General features: G+C 43.9%; 1 protein-coding gene across 1 annotated transcript in view; it reads right to left on the reverse strand.

The window, feature by feature from the left end:
• Positions 1–8276: 8276 nt before the first annotated feature.
• Positions 8277–23603, reverse strand: part of LOC135537164 (exportin-1) — a 48660-nt gene continuing 33333 nt past the window's right edge. Inside the window, exons 17-21 of the mRNA XM_064963373.1 lie at positions 23233–23401; positions 20945–21079; positions 17822–17981; positions 12390–12486; positions 8277–9812 (exon numbers count right to left, since the gene is read on the reverse strand). Of these exons, the coding sequence (XP_064819445.1) occupies positions 9666–9812; positions 12390–12486; positions 17822–17981; positions 20945–21079; positions 23233–23401 (708 nt within the window). The 3' untranslated portion in view covers positions 8277–9665. The remainder of the gene's footprint in view (positions 9813–12389; positions 12487–17821; positions 17982–20944; positions 21080–23232; positions 23402–23603) is intronic.

Genomic DNA, 23603 nt, shown 5'->3' on the forward strand with positions numbered 1-23603 from the left:
CTATTGTTTGTGCTGTTCACTCGGTCTGTCTTGCCCTCAGAGAAATAAAATTACAGACAAAGGGAGAATATGGGCTGTTGATAAGAAGGGTAGCGCATATTATTAAAATATTTAATAATTATTTAACTAGGCAAGTCTAGTCAAGATCTACTAAGCGAACATATGGGATTATTTTAAGGTGGATCATTTAGCCATTTGATTTGGAATTTGAGGATGAATATATTTTAATATATATATTTAAATTTGAATCATTTTATGAAACATTGAATTTAGCCTTTACTGCTATAACCAATAGAAACGCAATGAATAACACATTTGTACATGGCAAAACAGACAAGTCATAAAATGTATAATCAAGTTGAAGTGTCTGTCCTATATCTCTGGGAAATAAAACCAGTAGAACCATGTTTGGTCACGTTGTTCATATTAGTTTGTTACACAAACGGTTGGGGTTGTATAGATCATTTCGTGAAGATTTTCTTTTCCGGATCCTCTCGTGTGTAGAAAAAGACTGCGCTCTCAAAGCCCCGTGTTATGGCGCAAACTTTATATCGGACGAAAGAGGGGATTGAGTTGCAGCCACTACAAGAAACTGGCAAGTCTAGTTTCAACACAAGTTGTTCTTGGAAAGACGAGGCAGGGTGAGTGAAAATAGGAACACTCGGGCATGAGTTTGTGTGGGGGGTTGATTCTCTCCTCCCATACAGTTTGGGCACTGGGGTCTCTCTTACGCTCCTTCTCGCCATGTGGCTGGCCAGCTGGGTGGTTTACGTAGGTAACAGGCTTCCTCCACAACTCTGAGAAGTCTATATTTATAACCTCAGCATGGAGCCATGTGCAGGGGGAGGGGGGGCTTCGATTTTGTACCAAATGGCGCCCTATTCCCTATATAGTGATAGTGCACTATATAGGGATTAGGATGCCATTTGGAGTGTATCTGGGCACCTTCCCAGGGGTGCTGTGAGCTCTTCAAAAGGGATGCCATACCAGGGCTATGGCTCACTGGAAGCAGACCTGGGTTCAAACACTACTCAACACCTTTCAAACGTGAAGTGTTTGCTCTCGTCTTCCTGGAGTGCAGGTGGGAAGGGTTTGCACTTTTAAAACTAATTCATTGGTTCCATTAAGCCAGACAAGCTCAATCAAGCACCTATACAGTATTTCAAATGATTTATATTAGTATTTGAACCCTGGTTTGTTCCCTGGAAGTGGGTCATAGGGAAGAGGGTCTCTGGTTACCCCCAGAGAACTGCCCCCTGTGTGAGATGGGTTCAGTGATCATTTCAGCACAAGCTCTGCGTTCATGAATTATTACCAAAAAAGTTGCATGGCTGACTTCATCACTAAACTAAATATGGCTGAACCCTGTCAGCAGAATGGGGCTGTAGTACTTATATATAATAATAATAATATATCCCATTTAGTACTTCTAATGGAGATGAGGTCAGCAGAATGGGGCTGTAGTACTTCTAATAGAGTTGAGGTCAGCAGAATGGGGCTGTAGTACTTCTAATGGAGATGAGGTCAGCAGAATGGGGCTGTAGTACTTCTAATGGAGAGGAGGTCAGCAGAATGGGGCTGTAGTACTTCTAATGGAGGTGAGGTCAGCAGAATGGGGCTGTAGTACTTCTAATGGAGAGGAGGTCAGCAGAATGGGACTGTAGTACTTCTAATGGAGATGAGGTCAGCAGAATGGGGCTGTAGTACTTCTAATGGAGAGGAGGTCAGCAGAATGGGGCTGTAGTACTTCTAATGGAGAGGAGGTCAGCAGAATGTGGCTGTAGTACTTCTAATGGAGAGGAGGTCAGCAGAATGGGGCTGTAGTACTTCTAATGGAGAGGAGGTCAGCAGAATGGGGCTGTAGTACTTCTAATGGAGAGGAGGTCAGCAGAATGGGGCTGTAGTACTTCTAATGGAGAGGAGGTCAGCAGAATGGGGCTGTAGTACTTCTAATGGAGAGGAGGTCAGCAGAATGGGGCTGTAGTACTTCTAATGGAGAGGAGGTCAGCAGAATGGGGCTGTAGTACTTCTAATGGAGAGGTGGTCAGCAGAATGGGGCTGTAGTACTTCTAATGGAGAGGAGGTCAGCAGAATGGGGCTGTAGTACTTCTAATGGAGAGGAGGTCAGCAGAATGGGGCTGTAGTACTTCTAATGGAGAGGAGGTCAGCAGAATGGGGCTGTAGTACTTCTAATGGAGAGGAGGTCAGCAGAATGGGGCTGTAGTACTTCTAATGGAGAGGAGGTCAGTAGAATGGGGCTGTAGTACTTCTAATGGAGATGAGGTCAGCAGAATGGGGCTGTAGTACTTCTAATGGAGAGGAGGTCAGCAGAATGGGGCTGTAGTACTTCTAATGGAGATGAGGTCAGCAGAATGGGGCTGTAGTACTTCTAATGGAGATGAGGTCAGCAGAATGGGGCTGTAGTACTTCTAATGGAGATGAGGTCAGCAGAATGGGGCTGTAGTACTTCTAATGGAGAGGAGGTCAGCAGAATGGGGCTGTAGTACTTCTAATGGAGAGGAGGTCAGCAGAATGTGGCTGTAGTACTTCTAATGGAGATGAGGTCAGCAGAATGGGACTGTAGTACTTCTAATGGAGATGAGGTCAGCAGAATGGGGCTGTAGTACTTCTAATGGAGATGAGGTCAGCAGAATAGGGCTGTAGTACTTCTAATGGAGAGGAGGTCAGCAGAATGGGGCTGTAGTACTTCTAATGGAGGTGAGGTCAGTAGAATGGGGCTGTAGTACTTCTAATGGAGATGAGGTCAGCAGAATGGGGCTGTAGTACTTCTAATGGAGAGGAGGTCAGCAGAATGGGGCTGTAGTACTTCTAATGGAGAGGAGGTCAGCAGAATGGGGCTGTAGTACTTCTAATGGAGATTGTCGATCTAAACTGTTCTGTGTATAGCTGGAGCTTGTGCTTGTCACAGGCATCCATGATATAGAGGACTGGACCTCCCTCCATAAACAGAGTATTTTGTTTCAGTGTGAGACAGTCAGCGTAACCTTTAGTGGAATACCACTAGGTTATCAGTGATTAGTGTGTGTGTGTGTGTGTGGGGGGGGGGGGGTCGTTTTACTGCAGCCCAACCTTGGCCAAAGATGTTAAAATGGAAACTGACACGCCACAGGAATATCTAGTGTGTTGTGTGAGAGAGTGAGAGAGAGAGATCAGACACTGGCATAAAGAGGGCAGAGTGACGCAGTGACACATCATCAGCCTCATGTTTCACTAGAAATCAGTTGGTGTGTTCACCTCAGCCAGAGAGGGGAAGTGGGCAAGATTCTGCCAGCCTGTCAGTATAGAGAACAGGAGACGGGGCCTGTAGCCAGTGATGGTTCCTAGAACAGTTGTCTCTCAGAGCAGTTACCACCATCCCTCAGTTACCACCATCCCTCAGTTCTCTCTCAGAGCAGTTACCACCATCCCTCAGTTCTCTATCAGAGCAGTTACCACCATCCCTCAGTTCTCTATCAGAGCAGTTACCACCATCCCTCAGTTCTCTCTCAGAGCAGTTACCACCATCCCTCAGTTCTCTCAGAGCAGTTACCACCATCCCTCAGTTAACTCTCAGAGCAGTTACCACCATCCCTCAGTTACCACCATCCCTCAGTTCTCTCTCAGAGCAGTTACCACCATCCCTCAGTTCTCTATCAGAGCAGTTATCACCATCCCTCAGTTCTCTATCAGAGCAGTTACCACCATCCCTCAGTTACCACCATCCCTCAGTTCTCTATCAGAGCAGTTACCACCATCCCTCAGTTCTCTCTCAGAGCAGTTACCACCATCCCTCAGTTCTCTCTCAGAGCAGTTACCACCATCCCTCAGTTCTCTCTCAGAGCAGTTACCACCATCCCTCAGTTCTCTCTCAGAGCAGTTACCACCATCCCTCAGTTCTCTATCAGAGCAGTTACCACCATCCCTCAGTTACCACCATCCCTCAGTTCTCTCTCAGAGCAGTTACCACCATCCCTCAGTTCTCTATCAGAGCAGTTACCACCATCCCTCAGTTCTCTCTGAGCAGTTACCACCATCCCTCAGTTCTCTATAAGAGCAGTTCTCACCATCCCTCAGTTACCACCATCCCTCAGTTCTCTCTCAGAGCAGTTACCACCATCCCTCAGTTCTCTCTCAGAGCAGTTACCACCATCCCTCAGTTCTCTCAGAGCAGTTACCACCATCCCTCAGTTACCACCATCCCTCAGTCGTCTATCAGAGCAGTTACCACCATCCCTCAGTCGTCTATCAGAGCAGTTACCACCATCCCTCAGTTCTCTATCAGAGCAGTTACCACCATCCCTCAGTTCTCTCTGAGCAGTTACCACCATCCCTCAGTTCTCTATCAGAGCAGTTACCACCATCCCTCAGTTCTCTCAGAGCAGTTACCACCATCCCTCAGTTCTCTCAGAGCAGTTACCACCATCCCTCAGTTCTCTATCAGAGCAGTTACCACCATCCCTCAGTTCTCTCAGAGCAGTTACCACCATCCCTCAGTTCTCTATCAGAGCAGTTACCACCATCCCTCAGTTCTCTATCAGAGCAGTTACCACCATCCCTCAGTTCTCTATCAGAGCAGTTACCACCATCCCTCAGTTCTCTCAGAGCAGTTACCACCATCCCTCAGTTCTCTATCAGAGCAGTTACCACCATCCCTCAGTTCTCTATCAGAGCAGTTACCACCATCCCTCAGTTCTCTATCAGAGCAGTTACCACCATCCCTCAGTTCTCTATCAGAGCAGTTACCACCATCCCTCAGTTCTCTCTCAGAGCAGTTACCACCATCCCTCAGTTACCACCATCCCTCAGTTCTCTCTCAGAGCAGTTACCACCATCCCTCAGTTCTCTCTCAGAGCAGTTACCACCATCCCTCAGTTCTCTCTCAGAGCAGTTACCACCATCCCTCAGTTCTCTATCAGAGCAGTTACCACCATCCCTCAGTTCTCTCTCAGAGCAGTTACCACCATCCCTCAGTTCTCTCTCAGAGCAGTTACCACCATCCCTCAGTTCTCTCTCAGAGCAGTTACCACCATCCCTCAGTTCTCTCTCAGAGCAGTTACCACCATCCCTCAGTTCTCTATCAGAGCAGTTACCACCATCCCTCAGTTACCACCATCCCTCAGTTCTCTCTCAGAGCAGTTACCACCATCCCTCAGTTCTCTATCAGAGCAGTTACCACCATCCCTCAGTTCTCTCTGAGCAGTTACCACCATCCCTCAGTTCTCTATCAGAGCAGTTCTCACCATCCCTCAGTTACCACCATCCCTCAGTTCTCTCTCAGAGCAGTTACCACCATCCCTCAGTTCTCTCTCAGAGCAGTTACCACCATCCCTCAGTTCTCTCAGAGCAGTTACCACCATCCCTCAGTTACCACCATCCCTCAGTCGTCTATCAGAGCAGTTACCACCATCCCTCAGTCGTCTATCAGAGCAGTTACCACCATCCCTCAGTCGTCTATCAGAGCAGTTACCACCATCCCTCAGTTCTCTATCAGAGCAGTTACCACCATCCCTCAGTTCTCTCTGAGCAGTTACCACCATCCCTCAGTTCTCTATCAGAGCAGTTACCACCATCCCTCAGTTCTCTCAGAGCAGTTACCACCATCCCTCAGTTCTCTCAGAGCAGTTACCACCATCCCTCAGTTCTCTATCAGAGCAGTTACCACCATCCCTCAGTTCTCTCAGAGCAGTTACCACCATCCCTCAGTTCTCTATCAGAGCAGTTACCACCATCCCTCAGTTCTCTATCAGAGCAGTTACCACCATCCCTCAGTTCTCTATCAGAGCAGTTACCACCATCCCTCAGTTCTCTCAGAGCAGTTACCACCATCCCTCAGTTCTCTATCAGAGCAGTTACCACCATCCCTCAGTTCTCTATCAGAGCAGTTACCACCATCCCTCAGTTACCACCATCCCTCAGTTCTCTATCAGAGCAGTTACCACCATCCCTCAGTTCTCTATCAGAGCAGTTACCACCATCCCTCAGTTCTCTATCAGAGCAGTTACCACCATCCCTCAGTTACCACCATCCCTCAGTTCTCTCTCAGAGCAGTTACCACCATCCCTCAGTTCTCTATCAGAGCAGTTACCACCATCCCTCAGTTCTCTATCAGAGCAGTTACCACCATCCCTCAGTTCTCTCTGAGCAGTTACCACCATCCCTCAGTTCTCTATCAGAGCAGTTCTCACCATCCCTCAGTTACCACCATCCCTCAGTTCTCTCTCAGAGCAGTTACCACCATCCCTCAGTTCTCTATCAGAGCAGTTACCACCATCCCTCAGTTACCACCATCCCTCAGTTCTCTCTCAGAGCAGTTACCACCATCCCTCAGTTCTCTATCAGAGCAGTTACCACCATCCCTCAGTTCTCTCAGAGCAGTTACCACCATCCCTCAGTTCTCTATCAGAGCAGTTACCACCATCCCTCAGTTCTCTATCAGAGCAGTTACCACCATCCCTCAGTTACCACCATCCCTCAGTTCTCTATCAGAGCAGTTACCACCATCCCTCAGTTCTCTATCAGAGCAGTTACCACCATCCCTCAGTTCTCTATCAGAGCAGTTACCACCATCCCTCAGTTACCACCATCCCTCAGTTCTCTATCAGAGCAGTTACCACCATCCCTCAGTTCTCTATCAGAGCAGTTACCACCATCCCTCAGTTCTCTCTGAGCAGTTACCACCATCCCTCAGTTCTCTATCAGAGCAGTTCTCACCATCCCTCAGTTACCACCATCCCTCAGTTCTCTCTCAGAGCAGTTACCACCATCCCTCAGTTCTCTATCAGAGCAGTTACCACCATCCCTCAGTTACCACCATCCCTCAGTTCTCTCTCAGAGCAGTTACCACCATCCCTCAGTTCTCTATCAGAGCAGTTACCACCATCCCTCAGTTCTCTCTGAGCAGTTACCACCATCCCTCAGTTCTCTATCAGAGCAGTTCTCACCATCCCTCAGTTACCACCATCCCTCAGTTCTCTCTCAGAGCAGTTACCACCATCCCTCAGTTACCACCATCCCTCAGTTCTCTATCAGAGCAGTTACCACCATCCCTCAGTTCTCTATCAGAGCAGTTACCACCATCCCTCAGTTCTCTCTGAGCAGTTACCACCATCCCTCAGTTCTCTATCAGAGCAGTTCTCACCATCCCTCAGTTCTCTATCAGAGCAGTTACCACCATCCCTCAGTTCTCTATCAGATCAGTTACCACCATCCCTCAGTTCTCTATCAGAGCAGTTACCACCATCCCTCAGTTCTCTCAGAGCAGTTACCACCATCCCTCAGTTCTCTCTGAGCAGTTACCACCATCCCTCAGTTCTCTATCAGAGCAGTTCTCACCATCCCTCAGTTACCACCATCCCTCAGTTCTCTCAGAGCAGTTACCACCATCCCTCAGTTCTCTATCAGAGCAGTTACCACCATCCCTCAGTTCTCTCAGAGCAGTTACCACCATCCCTCAGTTCTCTATCAGAGCAGTTACCACCATCCCTCAGTTACCACCATCCCTCAGTTCTCTCTCAGAGCAGTTACCACCATCCCTCAGTTCTCTATCAGAGCAGTTACCACCATCCCTCAGTTCTCTATCAGAGCAGTTACCACCATCCCTCAGTTCTCTATCAGAGCAGTTCTCACCATCCCTCAGTTCTCTATCAGAGCAGTTACCACCATCCCTCAGTTCTCTCAGAGCAGTTACCACCATCCCTCAGTTCTCTATCAGAGCAGTTACCACCATCCCTCAGTTCTCTATCAGAGCAGTTACCACCATCCCTCAGTTCTCTATCAGAGCAGTTACCACCATCCCTCAGTTCTCTATCAGAGCAGTTCTCACCATCCCTCAGTTCTCTATCAGAGCAGTTACCACCATCCCTCAGTTCTCTCAGAGCAGTTACCACCATCCCTCAGTTCTCTATCAGAGCAGTTACCACCATCCCTCAGTTCTCTATCAGAGCAGTTACCACCATCCCTCAGTTCTCTATCAGAGCAGTTACCACCATCCCTCAGTTAACTCTTGCTCTGAAGGAGCTAAAGGGTTTGTAGGTTTTTGTTACAGCCCAGCACTGAAACACGTTTTATTCAACAATTCAGGTATTGATTATTAGTTGATCAGGGTCATGTGTTTTAGTGCTTGGTTCTCTCTCAGGAGAGAGAAGTTACTACAGACAGACCAGGGTTGGTGACCGCTACTTTAGAGAACATGAATATTTAAATAAATAAAAGTTACACTTACTGCCACCACAAAGAAAAGCGATGTATGAAAAAGAAGTTGAGGCCAGAGGCATTGGTTATAAAATCCTCAACTTTAATCAGTTCAAAAAGTTTCACAACAACTGTAACGAGTAGAGAAGGGGAACTATTTGCTATTTACAGATTGAGTTTGGATTAGGAATTATACATTTGTTGCTTAATCAAACTATTGGCAACTAATTATTTCACTCTGGAATAAAAAGCCTTTTGTTTTATTTTGGATAGAAGACATGTTATAAAGATCCAAATGAACAATGCAAAAATACAAAATGAAATGTAAACCGAGTTGTGTTTATTTTTTGCTTGTCTTCTAGGTAGTGTTGTTGAAGCACTACTCGCATGGTAAACAAATGTCAATTAGTTCCAATTCAGAATCTCAAAAGCCGACTGACAGAAGTTAAACGGGAGTTTGTTATATAAAGATGCAGCCATTTTGAACCCATAAATAACATGTCAATAACCGCTTCTTCTTTCTGTTAAAGGTCCATTTTAATGAAGAGCTCAACATGGAGCGACGATCCTCACAGAGGAAAAGTAAACGCCCATGTCGTCTAGGCAACAGCACACGCACTCTACACACCCACAAAAAAATACACTAAATAATAATGATGTTCCCATGGTAATTCATGTGCTATAGAATGGGGATGATATGCACATAATCTGACTGTCTTGCGCCGATGATGCTCCTTCCTGTCTTCCTAGTTCCCGCCTCCAGTCACAGCCAGGCGACCAAACGCAGTAGGTTTCTTTCAGTTGGGCGGAGGTTCAACCAATGAGCACGGCCGCTAGCATGACCACCTGACACACAAAGCAGCAGCATCTCTGACTTCCTTCCTTCATAATCCGCTAGCTTCACATTCTAACCACAATGCATTGGGTTGGGAATCAGACACACACTTCTAGAACACCACTTCATTCCTTCCCGTCTGTCACATCATAGTTCTAGAAGCCTCTTTGCTGAGAACTTTTTGACACATATGCCTTGTTGCACAAAAACTCTCCTGTCTCACTATGTATATATATGTGTGTGTGTGTGTGTGATAACATGTGGAGGAGAGGAAACAAGTGAAGTTCAGAAGTCTTGCCATACGTCTGCTTCATGTCATGCAGCGGGGGGGGGGGGGGGTGACCCCTGACCAAATAAACAGTGGAAACAGTACACAGAAGTCTCCATATAAAATGTAGGTGTAACGGGCCACGGGGGGGACGCAGCACGTCGTCATTTACATATTGACATGGTTTTCGGTGGACAAAAACACCTGACGGATGAGGACGGGCGTGTCTGCTCTCTCCGTACCTCTGCAAAGTGACCGGGGGCCTCCCACCTCTCTTCTTTCCTCCTGTTTGGGTTAGTTTTGTGTGTTTGTTGGTATGCCTGTATGTACAGTAACAGCAGTTTGGTTCATGTGGCGCAGTGGCTGGACGTCTCAGTCACACATCTCCTCCGGTATTTCGTGTGGGTTGAGGATACCGGGAACGGACATCTGCAGCTTGTGTTTCTCCTCCTGCGCCTGACGCAGCGACGCCTCCCGCTCCTCTAGGAACAGGTCTGTGGTGTCCTCCCCTGCAAACTCCTACAGGAGGAGAGAGAGAGAGACATTACCACACACGCATACAGACAGCAACAGGTCTGTGGTGTCCTCCCCTGCAAACTCCTACAGGAGGAGAGAGAGAGAGACATTATCACACAGACAGACAGCAACAGGTCTGTGGTGTCCTCCCCTGCAAACTCCTACAGGAGGAGAGAGAGACATTACCACACACACATACAGACAGCAACAGGTCTGTGGTGTCCTCTCCTACAGGAGGGGAGAAGGGGATCCCTGTATATAAACATAGACAGACAGCAACAGGTCTGTGGTGTCCTCTCCTACAGGAGGGGAGAAGGGGGTCCCTGTATATAAACACAGACAGCAACAGGTCTGTGGTGTCCTCTCCTACAGGAGGGGAGAAGGAGGTCCCTGTATATAAACACATAGACAGACAGCAACAGGTCTGTGGTGTCCTCTCCTACAGGAGGGGAGAAGGGGGTCCCTGTATATAAACACAGACAGACAGCAACAGGTCTGTGGTGTCCTCTCCTACAGGAGGGGAGAAGGGGGTCCCTGTATATAAACACAGACACACAGCAACAGGTCTGTGGTGTCCTCTCCGACAGGAGGGGAGAAGGAGGTCCCTGTATATAAACACAGACAGCAACAGGTCTGTGGTGTCCTCTCCTACAGGAGGGGAGAAGGGGATCCCTGTATATAAACACAGACAGACAGCAACAGGTCTGTGGTGTCCTCTCCTACAGGAGGGGAGAAGGGGGTCCCTGTATATAAACACAGACAGCAACAGGTCTGTGGTGTCCTCTCCTACAGGAGGGGAGAAGGGGGTCCCTGTATATAAACACAGACAGCAACAGGTCTGTGGTGTCCTCTCCTACAGGAGGGGAGAAGGGGATCCCTGTATATAAACATAGACAGACAGCAACAGGTCTGTGGTGTCCTCTCCTACAGGAGGGGAGAAGGGGGTCCCTGTATATAAACACACACAGACAGCAACAGGTCTGTGGTGTCCTCTCCTACAGGAGGAGAGAAGGGGATCCCTGTATATAAACACAGACAGCAACAGGTCTGTGGTGTCCTCTCCTACAGGAGGGGAGAAGGGGATCCCTGTATATAAACACATAGACAGACAGCAACAGGTCTGTGGTGTCCTCTCCTACAGGAGGGGAGAAGGGGATCCCTGTATATAAACACATAGACACACAGCAACAGGTCTGTGGTGTCCTCTCCTACAGGAGGGGAGAAGGGGATCCCTGTATATAAACACATAGACACACAGCAACAGGTCTGTGGTGTCCTCTCCTACAGGAGGGGAGAAGGGGATCCCTGTATATAAACACAGACAGACAGCAACAGGTCTGTGGTGTCCTCTCCTACAGGAGGGGAGAAGGGGGTCCCTGTATATAAACACATAGACAGACAGCAACAGGTCTGTGGTGTCCTCTCCTACAGGAGGGGAGAAGGAGGTCCCTGTATATAAACACAGACAGACAGCAACAGGCCTGTGGTGTCCTCTCCTACAGGAGGGGAGAAGGGGATCCCTGTATATAAACACATAGACAGACAGCAACAGGTCTGTGGTGTCCTCTCCTACAGGAGGGGAGAAGGGGATCCCTGTATATAAACACAGACAGCAACAGGTCTGTGGTGTCCTCTCCTACAGGAGGGGAGAAGGGGGTCCCTGTATATAAACACAGACAGCAACAGGTCTGTGGTGTCCTCTCCTACAGGAGGGGAGAAGGGGATCCCTGTATATAAACACAGACAGCAACAGGTCTGTCGTGTCCTCTCCTACAGGAGGGGAGAAGGGGGTCCCTGTATATAAACACAGACAGCAACAGGTCTGTGGTGTCCTCTCCTACAGGAGGGGAGAAGGGGGTCCCTGTATATAAACACAGACAGACAGCAACAGGTCTGTGGTGTCCTCTCCTACAGGAGGGGAGAAGGGGGTCCCTGTATATAAACACAGACAGACAGCAACAGGTCTGTGGTGTCCTCTCCTACAGGAGGGGAGAAGGGGGTCCCTGTATATAAACACAGACAGACAGCAACAGGTCTGTGGTGTCCTCTCCTACAGGAGGGGAGAAGGGGGTCCCTGTATATAAACACAGACAGACAGCAACAGGTCTGTGGTGTCCTCTCCTACAGGAGGGGAGAAGGGGATCCCTGTATATAAACACAGACAGACAGCAACAGGTATGTGGTGTCCTCTCCTACAGGAGGGGAGAAGGGGATCCCTGTATATAAACACAGACAGACAGCAACAGGTCTGTGGTGTCCTCTCCGACAGGAGGGGAGAAGGGGATCCCTGTATATAAACACACACAGCAACAGGTCTGTGGTGTCCTCTCCTACAGGAGGGGAGAAGGGGATCCCTGTATATAAACACATAGACAGACAGCAACAGGTATGTGGTGTCCTCTCCTACAGGAGGGGAGAAGGGGATCCCTGTATATAAACACACACAGACTATTCTAAGATTGTTACGTCATACTAACGTGGTTCCTAAGATGTTAAACACTTCCAAGGTGTTCTGAGACCCCCCCCCCCCCGGTCATTTATACAGAGGAACCTCGGTTGGAGGTGGAGGAAAAGGCTCACCTTAATCTGTACCAGGAAGTCCCTCAGGTGTTCCTTGAAGGCTGCAATATCCTGGTTAAGACTGAACAGTCCTGTTACGAACACCTTGACCTGGGCACTGAGGGACAAGACAGCGAAGAAGACATAGATATAAACAGGACAACGGTGTTGCGTACACTGCCGTCTCTGGACCACAGATGCAGCTCAAGTCTCTGATTGTCCTTGGATGCTCAGACTTGAACCTGTGGTGTTTCCTAAGTTCTTCCATTAAAGGAGACCACTGTGTTCTTGGGAACCTTCAATGCTGCAGAAATGGTTTTGCTACTCTTCTCCAGATCTGTGCCTTGACACTACACTGTCTCTGAGCTCTACGGACAATTGCTTGGTTTTTGCTCTGACATGCACTGTCAACTGTGGGACCTTATTTCGACAGGTGTGTTCCTTTCCAAATCATGTCCAATCAATTTGAATTTACCACAGGTGGACTCCAATCAAGTTGTAGAAACATCTCAAGGATGATCAATGGAAACAGGATGCACCTGAGCTCAATTGTGAGTCTCATAGCAAAGGGTCTGAATACTTATTTCTGTTTTTCTATTTTTAGTGCATTTGCAAACATTTGTAAAAACCTGTTTTTGCTTTGTCATTGTGCGATATTGCGTGTAGATTGATGAGTATTTTTTTTTTTTATAAAAAAAAATGTAATTAATTTTAGAATAAGGCTGTAACGTAACTAAATGTGGAAAAGGTCAAAGGGTCTGAATACACTGCACATGGAGATAGTTTAGTGGCTAAAATAAGGGGATAAATATTTAGAAATAATAATAATAGCTTTCTGATCTTTCTTATATCTCTCAGATATAGGACAAACACTTCAGAACAAACCTTTTCTTTTGTATCTGTTGTTCTATGTGTTTCTATTGGCAAACAGTAAGGACTATCTGTTATTCAATTTTTCTATTGTATCTGTATCTGTTGTTCTATGTGTTTCTATGGGCTAATAGCAGTAAGGACTATCTGTTATTCAATGTGTTTCTATTGGCTAATAGCAGTAAGGACTATCTGTTATTCAATGTGTTTCTATGGGCTAATAGCAGTAAGGACTATCTGTTATTCAATGTGTTTCTATGGGCTAATAGCAGTAAGGATTCAATATCTGTTATTCAATGTGTTTCTATTGGCTAATAGCAGTAAGGACTATCTGTTATTCAATGTGTTTCTATGGGCTAATAGCAGTAAGGACTATCTGTTATTCAATGTGTTTCTATGGGCTAATAGCAGTAAGGACTATCTGTTATTAATAGCAGTAAGGACTATCTGTTATTCAATGTTTCTATGGGTTAAGGACTATCTGTTATTCAATGTGTTTCTATGGGCTAAAGGACTATCTGTTGTTCTATGTGTTTCTATTGGCTAATAGCAGTAAGGACTATCTGTTGTTCTATGTGTTTCTATGGGCTAATAGCAGTAAGGACTATCTGTTGTTCTATGTGTTTCTATGGGCTAATAGCAGTAAGGACTATCTGTTGTTCTATGTGTTTCTATTGGCTAATAGCAGTAAGGACTATCTGTTGTTCTATGTGTTTCTATGGGCTAATAGCAGTAAGGACTATCTGTTGTTCTATGTGTTTCTATGGGCTAATAGCAGTAAGGACTATCTGTTATTCAATGTGTTTCTATGGGCTAATAGCAGTAAGGACTATCTGTTATTCAATGTGTTTCTATGGGCTAATAGCAGTAAGGACTATCTGTTATTCAATGTGTTTCTATGGGCTAATAGCAGTAAGGACTATCTGTTATTCAATGTGTTTCTATGGGCTAATAGCAGTAAGGACTATCTGTTATTCAATGTGTTTCTAAGGGCTAATAACAGTAAGGACTATCTGTTATTCAATGTGTTTCTATGGGCTAATAGCAGTAAGGACTATCTGTTGTTCTATGTGTTTCTATGGGCTAATAGCAGTATGGACTATCTGTTGTTCAATGTGTTTCTATGGGCTAATAGCAGTATGGGCTAATAGCAGTATGGACTATCTGTTATTCAATGTGTTTCTATGGGCTAATAGCAGTAAGGACTATCTGTTATTCAATGTGTTTCTATGGGCTAATAGCAGTAAGGACTATCTGTTATTCAATGTGTTTCTATGGGCTAATAGCAGTAAGGACTATCTGTTATTCAATGTGTTTCTATGGGCTAATAGCAGTAAGGACTATCTGTTATTCAATGTGTTTCTATGGGCTAATAGCAGTAAGGACTATCTGTTGTTCTATGTGTTTCGATTGGCTAATAGCAGTAAGGACTATCTGTTATTCAATGTGTTTCTATGGGCTAATAGCAGTAAGGACTATCTGTTATTCAATGTGTTTCTATGGGCTAATAGCAGTAAGGACTATCTGTTATTCAATGTGTTTCTATGGGCTAATAGCAGTAAGGACTATCTGTTATTCAATGTGTTTCTATGGGCTAATAGCAGTAAGGACTATCTGTTATTCAATGTGTTTCTATGGGCTAATAGCAGTAAGGACTATCTGTTGTTCTATGTGTTTCTATGGGCTAATAGCAGTAAGGACTATCTGTTATTCAATGTGTTTCTATGGGCTAATAGCAGTAAGGACTATCTGTTATTCAATGTGTTTCTATGGGCTAATAGCAGTAAGGACTATCTGTTGTTCTATGTGTTTCGATTGGCTAATAGCAGTAAGGACTATCTGTTATTCAATGTGTTTCTATGGGCTAATAGCAGTAAGGACTATCTGTTATTCAATGTGTTTCTATGGGCTAATAGCAGTAAGGACTATCTGTTGTTCTATGTGTTTCTATGGGCTAATAGCAGTAAGGACTATCTGTTATTCAATGTGTTTCTATGGGCTAATAGCAGTAAGGACTATCTGTTATTCAATGTGTTTCTATGGGCTAATAGCAGTAAGGACTATCTGTTATTCAATGTGTTTCTATGGGCTAATAGCAGTAAGGACTATCTGTTATTCAATGTGTTTCTATGGGCTAATAGCAGTAAGGACTATCTGTTATTCAATGTGTTTCTATGGGCTAATAGCAGTAAGGACTATCTGTTATTCAATGTGTTTCTATGGGCTAATAGCAGTAAGGACTATCTGTTATTCAATGTGTTTCTATGGGCTAATAGCAGTAAGGACTATCTGTTGTTCTATGTGTTTCTATGGGCTAATAGCAGTAAGGACTATCTGTTATTCAATGTGTTTCTATGGGCTAATAGCAGTAAGGACTATCTGTTATTCAATGTGTTTCTATGGGCTAATAGCAGTAAGGACTATCTGTTATTCAATGTGTTTCTATGGGCTAATAGCAGTAAGGACTATCTGTTATTCAATGTGTTTCTATGGGCTAATAGCAGTAAGGACTATCTGTTATTCAATGTGTTTCTATGGGCTAATAGCAGTAAGGACTATCTGTTATTCAATGTGTTTCTATGGGCTAATAGCAGTAAGGACTATCTGTTATTCAATGTGTTTCTATGGGCTAATAGCAGTAAGGACTATCTGTTGTTCTATGTGTTTCTATGGGCTAATAGCAGTAAGGACTATCTGTTATTCAATGTGTTTCTATGGGCTAATAGCAGTAAGGACTATCTGTTATTCAATGTGTTTCTATGGGCTAATAGCAGTAAGGACTATCTGTTGTTCAATGTGTTTCGATTGGCTAATAGCAGTAAGGACTATCTGTTATTCAATGTGTTTCTATGGGCTAATAGCAGTAAGGACTATCTGTTATTCAATGTGTTTCTATGGGCTAATAGCAGTAAGGACTATCTGTTATTCAATGTGTTTCTATGGGCTAATAGCAGTAAGGACTATCTGTTATTCAATGTGTTTCTATGGGCTAATAGCAGTAAGGACTATCTGTTATTCAATGTGTTTCTATGGGCTAATAGCAGTAAGGACTATCTGTTATTCAATGTGTTTCTATGGGCTAATAGCAGTAAGGACTATCTGTTATTCAATGTGTTTCTATGGGCTAATAGCAGTAAGGACTATCTCTTATTCAATGTGTTTCTATGGGCTAATAGCAGTAAGGACTATCTGTTATTCAATGTTTTTCATGGGCTAATAACAGTAAGGACTATCTGTTATTCAATGTGTTTCTATGGGCTAATAGCAGTAAGGACTATCTGTTATTCAATGTGTTTCTATGGGCTAATAGCAGTAAGGACTATCTGTTATTCAATGTGTTTCTATGGGCTAATAGCAGTAAGGACTATCTGTTATTCAATGGGTTTCTATTGGCTAATAACAGTAAGGACTGTCTGTTCTATGTAGTGAATCTGTTATTCAATGTGTTTTATGGGCTAATAGCAGTAAGCAATGTTCCCTCTAAGGTGCGTGCGTTTGCGGGAGACTGTCTCTCTCCCCTGGGAGACTGCCGCACAGAAGAAATATCAGCCCGAGCAGAGATGCGTGAGATTAAACTTCACTCAACATTATAGAGTTTTCCCCTTTAGTTAAAACTATCAACGTTTCCCTTTACTGTGGGAATTGTGATTGAATCAACGCAATATTAACCACATTCAATTCAACATACCAAAACTAAACTAACTATGCAAGACTTAGTACGCAAAACGAATTATGCAAGATATTTTCTCGAAGGCAGAACGCATCGGAGTAGGATTCTATTGCATTAACAGGCACGACTCAGGCCCGTACTCTACACAGACCGGTGTACCATAACCAATCACAGCTGCAGTAGGCATATATGCAAATAGACCATTGCCATATATGGATCTGTGCAGCATTTCCTTTCTGTTTTCCATGAGTTCATCTACAACTCCAGCACCTGCCAAAAGTACCTGGATGAGCCTACGTTCTTCAGCTTTTGTCCATATATGGATTTGTGCCATTCACTTTGAACTGGACTGTGTTTACAGCATGAGCGGTCATGAGTAGATGCACTTGTTTTGAGATCAAAGCGAGAGCTGCATGTTGCCACTTGTGCACATTTTGTTCATATCCTTTGCTAGTTAGTGAGTTATTAGCCCAGTTATAGATCATTAGTAGTCAACAATAGGGGAGTGATTGTTAGTTAGTGAGTTATTAGTCCAGTTATAGATCATTAGTTGTTAACAATAGGGGAGTGATTACTAGTTAGTGAGTTCTTAGTCCAGTTATAGATCATTATTAGTCAGCAATAGGGGGGGATTGTTAGTTAGTTATTAGCCCAGTTATAGATCATTATTAGTCAACAATAGGGGGGTGATTGTTTCCTAAAAGAGCACAAAACATGTACATTTCTAGACATCTCTGAAAAGCAAGTCAAGTAAAGAGCTTTTTTTTTGTCTTAAAGGGGCAGTGTTGTATTTTGAGACAGGATTGAATAAGATAAGTAGCCAATAGGCAGAGGGTAGCATCATTTTCCTGCTTCCCTGTAATAATGCTATGTAAATAATGATGTATTTTATTTACTTCATAAAGGTACTTACTCCTGTAGGTGTGGGAAAGCAGTTTTGAGCAGGTTGGCCACGTACTCCTGTATGAAGACCTGGTTGTTGCCGGGGTTGGAGGGGTTGAGCTGGGTGTTGATCTTCCCTTCCTCCACCAGGTTAAACATGTAGGTCAGGATGGAGGCATGCATCGTCAGGCCTGGGGGAGAGGCAGAGAGACACACACAACCAGACATGCAGTTAGGTGATATGGATTTATACAAACGGTAAAACAGAACAAGAGACGTGTGTTCTTACCGGCAGTTTGTGCGTGTGTGTCCCAGCAAGCACATAACGTTCTGAGAACCATAGGTTTCTTAGAGCTTAGTGAGGGCGTGGTTGTTCTATGGTTATTTAGCATACAACCTTCCCACAACTTCCTGGGAATGGTGCAGGATAGTTGTTTGTCCTTGGAACATTCTCAGCACATTTAACTTGATAAAAAAAACGCTATTTGCTTTATATATATCATTACTTTAACAAAAACGTTTCCTAAAAGTTCAAACATGATTACATTAACATGGCTACAATTTCGGTAATGTTCTAGGAACGTTCTCCAACCGGTTTGACATTGGGAATGTTCTCAAATAGTTCAGAGAACATTAAGAAACAAAGTTATTCTGTGGGAATTTCAGTAATTCAGCATAACATTTCCTACAGGTTTCCTCGTGGTTCTATTTAAAATCATGTTCTCAATTTGTTCCAAGAACGTTAAGGACACTTTCCATAAAAAAACACAAGGAAACATTAGTAACGTTCAGAGAAGGTTCTAAGAATGTAATTGGAAAAAACATACATTCTCAGAACGTGAAGAAAACATTCTGTAAACTTTAACGTTCTAAGAATGTAATTGGAGAAAACATACATTCTCAGAACGTGAAGAAAACATTCTGTAAACTTTAGTAACGTTCTAAGAATGTTATTTAAAAACATATACATTCCGTTCTCAGCATCAACAAAACCGTCTATCCTCCATCTTGTTAAGTGTGTTCAGGTGTTAGCCGCGCCCACTGATTGGCCACAGCTGATCTTAATGAGTTCTTGTGTCCTTTGAAATGGGGTCTGTTTGAATAGACTAAAAGGAACAGCTTTGTATGAGTTAAAAACATGGCATGCTTGCTGCATCCTGGTGGTGCAGTGGACTAATTCAATGGCTAGAGAATAGAAGATTATAGGCTTGAATCCCACTGATGCCGTGTCACAATAAAACAGAAATGTGCTTGTAGGGCTGAGAATTGCCAGAGACCTCACGGTACGATATCACAATACTTAAGTGCTGATATTATATCTATTTGATACTGTGATTTTATTGCAACTTGATGTTCCAAACATATATCTCGCCATATGGTTTTGGTCAAAGTACAGCCAACTAGCACCAACATAATATTATCAAACCAAAACATCAAAGATAATATCCCAATATGTAACTCTGTACATTTCCCCCCCATCACTATGTGTTCTCATGATTAATGCCTAAGGAAATTCATTTCCATGTATTCTATCAGTGCGTGGAGTTAAAAAAAATTAACCCAAAATAACCAGGCAGTGTTTTTACAAGTCTCATTGAAACATTCAGTGGAAGTTTTAACTTCTTCGATATAGGGGGCGCTCTTTTAATTTTTGGATAAAAAAACGTTCTTGTTTTAAACAAGATATTTTGTCACGAAAAGATGCTCGACTATGCATATAATTGACAGCTTTGGAAAGAAAACACTGAAGTTTCCAAAACTGCAAAGATATTATCTGTGAGTGCCACAGAACGGATGCTACAGGCGAAACCAAGATGAAATTTCAAACAGGAAATGGCCCAGATTTTGAAGGCGCTGTGTTCCAATGTCTCCTTATATGGCTGTGAATGCGCCAGGAATGAGCCTACACTTTCTGTCGTTTCCCCAGGGTGTCTGCAGCATTGTGACGTATTTGTAGGCATATCATTGGAAGATTGACCATAAGAGACTACATTTACCAGGTGCCCGCTTGGTGTCCTCCGTTGAAATTATTGTGTAATCTCCAGCTGCGTGCATTTTACCATTTACTTCAGAGGAGAAAGCCAACTGCCACGAATGATTTATCATCAAATAGATATGTGAAAAACACCTTGAGGATTGATTCTAAACAACGTTTGCCATGTTTCTGTCGATATTATGGAGTTAATTTGGAAAAAAGTTTGGCGTTGTAATGACTGAATTTTCATATTTTTTTCTTAGCCAAACGTGATGAACAAAACGGAGCGATTTCTTCTACACAAATAATATTTTTGGAAAAACTGAACATTTGCTATCTAGCTGAGAGTCTCCTCATTGAAAACATCTGAAGTTCTTCAAAGGTAAATTATTTTATTTGAATGCTTTTCTTGTTTTTGTGAAAATGTTGCCTGCTGAATGCTAGGCTAATGCTATGCTAGCTATCAATACTCTTACACAAATGCTTGTGTAGCTATGGTTGAAAAGCATATTTTGAAAATCTAAGATGACAGTGTTGTTAACAAAAGGCTAAGCTTGTGAGTGAATATATTTCTTTCATTTGCGATTTTCATGAATAGTTAACGTTGCGTTATGCTAATGAGCTTGAGGCTATGATTACGCTCCCGGATACGGGATTGCTCGACGCAAGAAGTTAAGGATTTTTTTTTTTAAACTCAAAATAACCTATAATTACAATTCTTAGAGAATTAATAAAACCTTCTAGGAAAACTTTCAAGGAACCAGAGTAAAACGATCTCAGAACCTCCCAGCAAACTAAAAATGTCCATTACCAGAACAGGAAAAATGTTCATTTCCGTTCTCAGAAAGTAAAAAAACAAAAAAAACGTTTTGTTTACCAGTCAGGAAACGTACGGTTTCGTTCTCAGAACCAATGGGAAACAACACACACAGTTCCCACAACTTCCAAGGAACCAAATGTGCTAGCTGGGGTGTGTGTTTGTATTCAGTACTCACCGGCAGAGAGTGTGTGTGTGCGTGAGCGTGCGTGCATATCGTCAGTGTGTGTGTGCATTGCATCCGTGTGTGTACTGTACTCACCAACAGAGAGTGTGTGTGTGTGTGTGTGTGCGTGTGTGTGTGCGTGCTCGCTCATCGTCAGTGTGTGTGTGCATTGCATCCATGTGTGTACTGTACTCACCAGCAGTGTGTGATGTGTCAGTGACCACAGAGAAGATGTGTTGGAGGATGTCACAGAAGTATGTCTGGTAGAAGCTCTGTGCTGCAGCCTCTTCCTGAGTCACGTTCTGCAGTAGAGTGTAGAGGATCTGAAGGCCTGCCACAGGAACATACACAATATATATCATATATATATACAGGATCTGAGGACCTGCCACGCCGGGGCGGCAGGGTAGCCTAGTGGTTAGAGCGTTGGACTAGTAACCGAAAGGTTGCAAGTTCAAACCCCCGAGCTGACAAGGTACAAATCTGTCGTTCTGCCCCTGAACAGGCAGTCAAACCCACTGTTCCTAGGCCGTCACTGAAAATAAGAATTTGTTCTTAACCGACTTGCCTAGTTAAATAAAGGTAAAATAAAATAAAAAAATAAAAAATAGGATCTGAAGAGCTGCCACAGGAACATACACAATATGTATCACATACAGGGCATTCGAAAAGTTCAGACCTCTTGACTTTTTCTACATTTTCTTACGTTACAGCCTTGTTCTAAAACTGATTATTGTTTTGTTTTTCCTCAATCGACACACAATACCCCATAATGGCATCACAATACCCCATAATGGCATCACAATACCCCATAATGACCTCACAATACCCCATAATGACCTCACAATACCCCATAATGACATCACAATACCCCATAATAACAAAGCAAAAACATTAACTGATACATTAACAATGTATCCTACTCATTCAAAGGTTTTTCTTTATTTTTACTATTTTCTACATTGTAAAATAATAGTGAAGACATCAAAACTATCAAATACACTTATGGAATCATGTAGTAACCAAAAACATGTTAAAACAAATAAAAAAATATTTTTAGATTCTTTATAGTAGACACCCTTTGCCTTGATGACAGATTTGCACACTTGGCATTCTCTCAACCAGCTTCATGAGGTGGTCATCTGGAATGCATTTAAATGAATAGGCGTGCCTTGTTAAAAGTTTATTTGTGGACTTTCTTTCCTTCTTAATGTGTTTGAGCCAATGTGTTGTGACAAGGTAGGGCGGTATACAGAATATAACCCTATTTGGTAATAGACCAAGTCCATATTATGGCAAGAATAGCTCAAATTTTATTTTACCTATATTTAACTAGGCAAGTCAGTTAAGAACAAATTCTTATTTACAATGACAGCCTAGGAACAGTGGGTTAACTGCCTTGTTCAGGGGCAGAACGACAGCTCGGGGATTCAATTCATCAACCTTTCGGATACTCACCACTAGGCTACCTGCCACCCCCAAAATAAGCAAAGAGTAACGACAGTCCATCGTTACTTTAAGACATGAAGGTCAGTCAATCCGAGCATGAGTGAGGTTGGGCACTGATGTTGGGCGATTAGGCCTGGCTCACAGTCAGCGTTTCAATTCATCCCAAAGGTGTTTGATGGAGTTGAGGTCAGGGCTCTGTGCAGGCCAGTCAAGTTCCTCCACACTGATCTCGACAAACCATTTCTGCATGGACCTCACTTTGTGCACAGGGGCATTGTCATGTTGAAACAGGGAATGTCCTTCCCCAAACTGTTGCCACAAAGTTGGAAGCACAGAATGGTCAAGAATGTCATTGTATGCTGTGGGGTTAAGATTTCCCTTCTCTGGAACTAAGGGGTCTGGACCATGAAAAACAGCCCCAGACCATTATTCCTCCTCCACCAAACTTTACAGTTGGCACTATGCATTGGGGTAGGTAGAGTTCTCCTGGCATTCGCCAAACCCAGATTCGTCCGTCGGACTGCCAAATGGTGAACCATGATTCATCACTCCAGAGAACGTGCTTCCACTGCTCCAGAGTCCAATGGTGGCTTTACACCTCTCCAGCCGACACTTGGCATTGAGCCACTGCTACGCCATGGAAACCCATTTCATGAAGCTCCCGAAAAGTTATTCTGCTGATGTTGCTTCCAGGCGGAATCTGGAACTTGGTAGTGAGTGTTGTGTGGCCTACCACTTTGTGGCTGAGCCGTTGTTGCTCCTAAACTTTTCCACTTCACTATAACAGCACTTACAGTTGACCGGGGCAGTTCTAGCAGGGCAGATATCTTACAAACTGACTTGTTGGAAAGGTGGCATCCTATGACGGTGCAACGTTTAAAGTCACTGGATATGGTTACTATAATCACTACATCCTATGGATTTGGATACTGCTTTAAAAAAAAGATTTGTAAAGATGTGATCAATACATGTGGATGATTTCATTCATGTGCTGTCATTCGTAAAGGAAAGCACTTGTGTGTGTTCAAGCCTCACCTGTGTCGGCCACGTTCCTCATGGTGTGTTTGAAGGCCCAGATGATGGAGTCCAGCACCAGTTTGAACTGGGCCGGAGGGATGGCCAGGAATGCTGGGAAACAATGGGAGTTGACCGCCTGCAGCAGGTAGAAGAAATGAGTCCTGTGTTCCGGGTACTCCTCAAAGTCCTGGAGGGAGAGAGAGAGAGACGGGCCATATTGATGACAACCAACTGACAACAGTTGTAGGCACTGAAAAGATAGTGTTGTGTTGCACACATTTTACAGCAGTTGTTCTACCAATACCAAGGCCAACCTAACACTCCATGGAGAGATACCCCCTACAGTCAGTATGGAAATGGAACACTCCATGGAGAGTGACCCATGGAAC

Source organism: Oncorhynchus masou, unplaced genomic scaffold, assembly GCF_036934945.1.
Source record: "Oncorhynchus masou masou isolate Uvic2021 unplaced genomic scaffold, UVic_Omas_1.1 unplaced_scaffold_714, whole genome shotgun sequence".
Classification (NCBI taxonomy): domain Eukaryota; kingdom Metazoa; phylum Chordata; class Actinopteri; order Salmoniformes; family Salmonidae; genus Oncorhynchus; species Oncorhynchus masou.